Genomic DNA, 7,743 nt, shown 5'->3' with positions numbered 1-7,743 from the left:
AGAATTTGGGTTCTTGTTTGAATTTTGACCCAAGATTTTATATATTAACTTAATTGTCAACTTGTTGTTTTTAATATTTTGAATAACGGGGAATCAGATCGAGAAAAGAAAATTTCTCAAAAAATTATTTTTATATATGTGTATCATTTACATCAACGAGGTAAAAGAATTACGTTAATTATCATAAATTTTGATGTTCATTTTTTCCGCATTTCTTTATAGGGTTTTTAAAAAAAAAAATTAAAATCAATGTTATTTTTTAATAATTTGAAAAGAAAGAGATCAATTACCTGATTATTTGAGTACCAACTCCCACGTGCACTATTTATACAATGGTACGAAATTAAGTGGATTTGCTAAATAGGTAGCAAATATTCTAATCTGGACAATTATTAATATATACATGTAGAGTTTTATTAAGGGTGTGTTTGATTGACATGTAAAATATTTTCTTTCCAATTTTCGGGAGTTACGGAGGAAGTTTCGAGCTCATATTGGTCATGGGTGGAGAAATGTTGTTATTTTGTTTTCTTCCAAATGAGGAAACTAGGAGCCTGTTTGAGTCACATTATAATGAGAATGAGAAATAGAGTCGTTATGGGCCCCACACTAGAGATAGAAATTCAAAAATGGTGATTTGATGTGATGGATAACGGTCATATTTTTCATTTTAATGAAGTAAAAATGTGGCTCAAACAGGGGCTAGGTATATTTTCAAGTGTTAAAAAATATTTTTCATGAAATAAAATGACAATCAAACACTTCAAAGTATTACATAAAACTTTCGTCACGCGTGATCTTATGCCTGCGTCAACGTACGACTTTATTTTTTCACGTGATATAGAACATAAAAGACAAATTTTGTAAAAAGACTAGGGACCAAATTTTAAATTTTCAAATGGGCCCGCGCGTACCAGTCGTTTTAAATTTACAATAATAATCCACAAGAAAAACTAATTTCCAGTCTATTTTGGGATAAACTTATAGAGAGAACCCTAACCCTAAAGATTATGGATCTATTCGATAGTGATTATGAGAATTGATTTTTTGAATGTTAGAAAGAAAAATGGGTTTGATCTGTGAGTGAAGAAGTAAAAGAAGATAGCTAAAATGGTAAAATAACGATAAAAAAATTGATTTTTTTTTTTTTTGAAAAATTGCTACAAAAATGGGCTATATATAATCGTATAGGTAACCTATTTCCATCAAAATATCAACCGATCCTGTTCTTCGTATGCAACTTTTTGCCCTTTTTTAATCTCTCTCGATTTCTTCTTTCAGGCCTAAAACATATCGCAAAGTTCCAACAATTTCAATTCCATCGTGAATGGTGGAAATCTCGGGTTTACAATTAATGATATCCTCCTTTTCTTCTCCAAGAAGGGGGTTTTCTGTTGACACCTCTTTCTGCTTCGGCTCCTGTATGGAAGGCTGGTATTACCGCTGCCTCGGCCTTGACCCCTGAATGAGAAACACCTTCAATTCAATTTTCCGATTCTTGTTTTTTTTTTTTTCTGTTTGTTTTATTGGATTGAATTCGTTAATCCCTTCTCTTTTTGGGTATTTATTTTCCACTTTTCAAATTACGGAAATAATTTTTGAGGGAAAAAAATTGGGATTTAAAAAATGTTGCTTTCCAAGCAGAAGAAGAATCAGGCCATGAAGGGTAACCGCTTTCTCATCAGCATTACGGTGCTTGGAAGCGCCGGTCCGATCAGGTTTGTGGTGAACGAGGAGGAGCTTGTTGCTGCTGTAATCGATACAGCGTTGAAATCTTATGCCCGCGAGGGGCGGCTGCCCGTTTTAGGGTCTGATCTCAGTAATTTCGTGCTCTATTGTCCACTTGCAGGGATGGAAGGTAATGAATTTTTGCATAATTTAAGTGTTTTTATCCGATTATATGATTATTCGTGTTGATTGAGTTTTATTCTTATAGAAATTGTAAATTATATTCCATATTTATCATTTTTGGACTACTATGTTTTCCATTATCTATCACATACTAAGATGCAAATTCAAATTAAGGCTGGTTATTTTTCCATTTTTGTCCTGTAATAAATTCTGAAAGATGGATAGCAGCTGAATTTGTTTGTTATGCAGCATATATATATATATATTTAAACGCAAGGGGATTCAGGTTATTATACCTAATGTTTTCTTCATTCTGTAATATGATAACAGTATTTTGTTGGTTTTGATTTTAGTTTATGGTTTGGGATCCTTAATTATATGTGATGGATGTTTGATCATTTCTTATGATTCTACTTTGATTCTTGCGATAGTATTGATTCTCATGTCATCTTTGGGTATAGGTCTTGGTCCCTGGGAGATGATTGGATCGCTTGGCGTTCGGAATTTCATGCTGTGCAAGAAACCTCAAACAGAGAAGGTTGTTGATAATGAGAAGTCGGTGACAATGGCTCGGAAGGGGACGGGAAGTTGGAAGGCCTGGTTCCATAAATCTCTTAATCTTAAGGTTTCTTCTCATTGAGTTGAGATCTGAATGATATTATTGCACTTGGTGTTTAAGATTTAAAAATCGCCTATCTACCCCTATGAAGTAGAGCCAGTAAGAGTTCATTCCTGGTGTAGCAGTTCTTAGTGCCATTCCTTTGGACCCAGTGACCATTACAGGAAGTGTTCTGGGTGCTTGATTTCAGTTAGATTTGAGAGTGTAGTCATCGTAATTTACGGTGACAAATAAATGTAAAACCTTTTTAGGTTTCCACTAGAATAAAATAGACTCTCTTTTGTTGTTTGGTTTACGTTCGCATCTCTTTGTTGAATTTATCACAAAAAGCAGAAACCTTAGAATAAGAAAAGTTGACTATATGATTTTAAAATATTTAATTTCTTTGAATTGGATGCAACATTCTTGAAAAATAATTTGGGTTGACCTCCGAAAATGGCCATTAAGTGTCGTTAGAAGATAGTGTATACGTGGATATATTTCACAGTATGTAAACTATTAATAATATATTTGTAGAAGAAGATGAACAGTAGGCAATGGAAGTATATTGTATTCTCTTGTCTATATTTTCAAGATCCCTTCAATGATACAAGAATTGTTTATTTATAGTGATCAAGCCGACATGGTTATCATTGGATTGGATCCACGTGGCCTGATCTGCGACCCTTAGTGTCACATAACTCTATTACATATTAATTATATTGATAGACATTTGACAAGATGTCAACTACTCTACAAACCTAGACTGACAATCCTGACACTTATTAACTAGGCACGTCACATTAGCTCACATCAATCAACTCCGAAGACGTGCCTGGTCGACCCTCTTTCTAGTTGTGAAGGACTTCGGATAGTCAAGGAGTTCGGTAGTAAAAGGTGAACCACCTCGAAAGAACTCAATGTAACGACCTCGGTGCTTCATGTGACAGTTTCGGAAGTTGATCCCTTCTATATCAATTCTTGGGTGTTTGCTATGTGTATGAACGTGAGGTCTCCACAAACCATGTGGACCATTCTGTATTGATCAGCAATTGGTTTTATAAACATTGTCACTTTATATTCTATTGCGAAAGTATCGACTCTTGTGATATAACTAAGAGATGCTTGCTATAAAGCAAATGCTGTCTTTTTACTAATTAGCTTTTTTCCAGTATAGTGAAATGTTAAATGTATCTATGCATGAAAATTGTGTTTTGTATGATATATTTGACCCTAAATTCTGCAGTCAATTGGAATTTACTTTCATTTTCTCTTCTTGGTAACAATTGGGTTGTGAGATGATGCAGTTAAGTATATTTGTGATTTATCCTTGGAAAGTACTCTGGTTTTTGATGTGGGGATGGGTGGGATGAGGAGGTGAAGAAGACACTTGTCTATGGAGTGTTGTCATTTGTTTTGAATTAAGGGTGATGCTATGTGTACAGAAAATGGTTCATAGATTTCTTACAGACTTTCACTTGGTAGTTTTTCATTCGTCATTGTCCAAACACACAAACACACACACAAAGCACCATACAGGTGCTGCCTGTGAACCAATTTCCCTATACATGGGGAATTGTTCATTAGTTATGTTGTCAATGTCTTTTGGTCGTTGAGTTGGGTTTCTTCTCTCCCCTACTGGACCAGACCTACTTGAGCAACTCAGCATATGTGCCCTTTGCGAAAATTGTTGTTTAGTTTTTTGATGGGGGTTGTGTAGTTTGGTTTAATTAATATGAAGTGTAAACTTTGATTCGCTTTTTAATTAACTGATTGACATGCTGATAAATGATTATGTTTTGTTAATGGAAACCCAATTTCTAGATGGGCCAAGTACGTTCTCCTTGTTCTATTTCAAACTATTCTAATCATGTAGACTTTGATTCCCTTTTGTAACATAGCTTAGCGTGCAAGTTGGGGATGAATATTTCTACTGTTACTCAACTTTCTAAAAATGCTGTCGAACCGTATAAGGTCTATGAGATGCCGATAAACTTTAGTATTATATGTTTCTCAATTGACATGGGACAACTCTAAAAGTTATACGAATGTCATTGAACCTATCAAAATATTGCAATTGAAAAGATAAACATAATAATATCTCAAAAAGTGTCAATAAAATTTAAAACAGCAAATGATGTAATGATCGACGAGATAAGATTTTGATAAGTTTAATGGCAATTTGAATAGATTTTAGGTATCGTTTGATTGGCAATTTATTTCCATGGAAAATGGAATTTGGATGACATTTTCCAATTTTGGTGTGTTTGATTGAGATTTATTTTTCATGGAATAGGAATTCTTGGATTTCTTGGAAATTGCATTTTTCTTGCTTTTGTGGGAAAATTATTTCCCACCATTTTCCCGGTTACTGTTGACGTTTTTTTTTTTTTTTTCTTTTTAGCAATGAAAATAAATTCTAAGAATTATTGTAAAAATATATTTCTCTTTAATTGATAATTTTTATGTAAAACAAAGCCAAACGAACTCCAAAAGATAGATAATTTTTTTGAAATTTTTTTATTTTTTATTTTGACAATGGAAATAAAGTTCATCTCCAATACCAATAAATTCAATCTTTTTAATTGACAATTTTCATGTAAAACAAAGCCAAACGAATACCAAGAAACACTTTTATTTCAACATTTTTGAAAAATTATACCAATCAAACACAATAATTTACAATTCTCAGAAAAAGAATTTCTAGATAATTCAATTCCTTGAAATTCATTTTCTTTCCACCCAAAATTTATTTTTGCAATCAAACGGACCCTTAGAGATAAATGGGAATTGGAGAAACGTGGATTTTAAAACTCAATAGCAATTATGGAACATTTGAGAAAGTTTACTGATGACATTCGACTGCAAATTAATGAAGTTTGGTAGCTAAAGTTTTGCATCTCTGAGATTTTGGCATTATTAGGAAAATTTACTTGAACTAAAAAAAGGGATTTGCTACAGAAAAAATTCAAATCAAGGGTCAAGTCGCGCCACCTTGGCCTTGTCCCCTCCCCCGTCTCTTTAGCATTTCTGGAAAAAAAAATTGTTGAGGAGAGGTAGCTCGTAACATCGAAAGGCCAAGCTTGATTGCGAAGTTAGTCTTGAAATTTATGCGCTTAAAGTTCATGAGACTTTTTAAAGTTCAAATGAACTTTGTTCCGCTAGAGACATGTAGGTCACAACATTAAAAAATTAGGGAATAAGTGCAACAAATGTTAAATTGGGGCCCTTTCTGGAACTAATCCTTCTTGAAATTTGCAAATGGACAAGGCCAAGTTTCAGATATGAGTCCATCCTCAAGCGTCCAGTCTCGACAGTGCTCAAGATGGAAAACTGTTAGAAACACAGTACACTGGACAGTGCGTTACCCGCTCTTAACCACCGCTCTTACTTTTGGGTGATCAGGCTATTTTACAAATTTCAAACATTTTCGAGATCACGATATTGATGGAAATTAAAACGATAAATTATGCTTAAATTTTATGTGGCTATATTAGTGATATCATTTATTGAGAAAAGATCTAATAAGTATCGGTGCTCATCTTATACTAAGTATCGACGAAATGACATATCTAACCTCTTGTGCATAGAAGTAATACGGACATTGACACATGATAACAACACAAGCATGGGAAGGTTAACAAACTAACCCACAATGGACAAATGAGTACTTAGAATACCAAATTACAAAAGCTAAACAAACCACACCATGCAAACTAGATTTATCGCCAAAACAAATAGAACACGTTTGGTACACCCTACTGAAAACGGAAAGATCAAACTAGACAGAAAGCAAGGTTTGGATTCTGTCTAATTTTATTCGATCCATTGGAATAAATATCCTTTCCTATGCTTTGAGAAGATAAGCATCCACATCTCTCAAGGCATTTACCAGAAACTCTAGATGAGAGTGTGGAGTGGGCACATCTTCACTGGCCTTCTCATATTCAAGGCTCCATTTCACTATATTCTTGTCACTTTTGGCAGTGGCCTCGAGTGTGGCCTTGAAACTCTTGAAATATTTTGTAACCTCTCCACCAATTAGCTCAAATGTGATTGACATTTTTTCCTCATCAACTGCATCAATCCTGTCTTTGGCAATCACAGGTATACCTGCAATAAAATTAGGCATTACTATGGTTAAAAATGATTTCATCTCTCAATTTTCAAAGTATTATGATAAAAACGAGAGGCTCGACTTGAAAGAATCCATACGTGCATATGAGTTCTTCCTTGTGTATTGTGTTTATCTAGTTGAGGGTTTTGGGTACATCCTTTAAATGGTTGAGATCATTCAACTTCTTGTTTTAGAGATGAATTACCTAATTTGATCTACCATTAATGAACAACCATAACTTAGGCGAATCGTTCATTTACTACCTCATCTAAAAGTTATAGAGGGAACAACCTTATTTATTTAATCATATCTTCAACATGTCTCTTCACATGCATGTCAAATATGTTTTCCATCAATTAATGTCTTAAACGTACATAAATTTCATAAACGAGTGCAACTCTAATATCATGTTGAACCATAGAGAGAAGAGAAGACTTATTTATTGATTTAAATAACGTTTTTAACGAATTTGTGTACAAATGGTACACTTCAAGATCCAATTACCCCTTTCTATTCAATATCTAGATGGGGAAATGGAGTTCAAAAATAATTTTCAAAAATAAAAAATATAAATCTTATATTAAGAATATAAATGACTTTTAATGACAAACCAAGAACATCGATTTGACTTTAAATATTGGAATTCGACCCCAAAAAGATAAATAAGTAACAGTTTTAACCTTACCCATGACATAAGTCCAGAGCCTGACAGAACCAACGCTGATTCCATCTCCTTCAATTACCTCAATGCTCTGCAACTTGTCTGGACTAATCTTTGGCATGAGGTAACTTTTGTTCTTGTATATATCAAACACTCTGTCAGGAGATGACCTTGTCTGAGTTTGGACCTCAATCTTATGAATTTGAGCCATAATTTTACTACTCAATGAGCAGAAATTGTTTATGACCAAACAACAATGTTAAAATAGCTTGATGTCCACTAGGGAGATTGTGGGCTTCTTTATAATGCCATGCAGAACACTTGGTGAATAATTCGGCATGTTTGGCTATGCTTAAAATAAAAAAGTTATTTTTTTAAAGTAACTTATAGCTAAAACTTACATTGGAGAATCAAAAAATATTTCTTTAATACTTATCTACTTGTAAGTGAATTTTTAAGCTTAGCTTTATTGAAAGTAGTTTGCTTTCTCGTTCCAAATAAAAGTTGAGAGTAGTG

General features: G+C 33.6%; 2 protein-coding genes across 2 annotated transcripts; one reads left to right on the top strand and one right to left on the bottom strand.

Moving 5' to 3' along the window:
- Nucleotides 1–1,217: 1,217 nt before the first annotated feature.
- Nucleotides 1,218–2,765, top strand: LOC111403212 (uncharacterized protein At4g22758-like). Its single transcript, XM_023031624.1, has 2 exons — nt 1,218–1,858; nt 2,313–2,765. Exons 1-2 carry the CDS (start codon nt 1,627–1,629, stop codon nt 2,489–2,491), a joined length of 411 nt encoding a protein of 136 aa, XP_022887392.1. The 5' UTR covers nt 1,218–1,626; the 3' UTR covers nt 2,492–2,765.
- Nucleotides 2,766–6,018: 3,253 nt separating this feature from the next.
- LOC111404871 (MLP-like protein 28) lies at nt 6,019–7,480 on the bottom strand. The gene is made up of 2 exons (XM_023033604.1): nt 7,252–7,480; nt 6,019–6,562 (listed from the first exon to the last, which is right to left on the bottom strand). Exons 1-2 carry the CDS (start codon nt 7,436–7,438, stop codon nt 6,297–6,299), a joined length of 453 nt encoding a protein of 150 aa, XP_022889372.1. The 5' UTR covers nt 7,439–7,480; the 3' UTR covers nt 6,019–6,296.
- Between the last annotated feature and the right edge of the window lie 263 nt (nt 7,481–7,743).

This window comes from Olea europaea, chromosome 11, assembly GCF_002742605.1.
Source record: "Olea europaea var. sylvestris chromosome 11, O_europaea_v1, whole genome shotgun sequence".
NCBI lineage: Eukaryota > Viridiplantae > Streptophyta > Magnoliopsida > Lamiales > Oleaceae > Olea > Olea europaea.
This window is presented reverse-complemented; position numbering and strand designations above follow the sequence as displayed.

Excerpts from the sequence above, each read along its gene's own strand:
- LOC111403212 (XM_023031624.1), top strand. The coding sequence starts at position 1,627 with ATGTTGCTTTCCAAGCAGAAGAAGAATCAGGCCATGAAGGGTAACCGC. Across the intron at positions 1,859-2,312 it reads TCCACTTGCAGGGATGGAAG|GTCTTGGTCCCTGGGAGATG; the intron begins GTAATGAATTTT and ends CTTTGGGTATAG.
- LOC111404871 (XM_023033604.1), bottom strand. The coding sequence starts at position 7,438 with ATGGCTCAAATTCATAAGATTGAGGTCCAAACTCAGACAAGGTCATCT. Across the intron at positions 6,563-7,251 it reads GCTCTGGACTTATGTCATGG|GTATACCTGTGATTGCCAAA; the intron begins GTAAGGTTAAAA and ends ATTTTATTGCAG.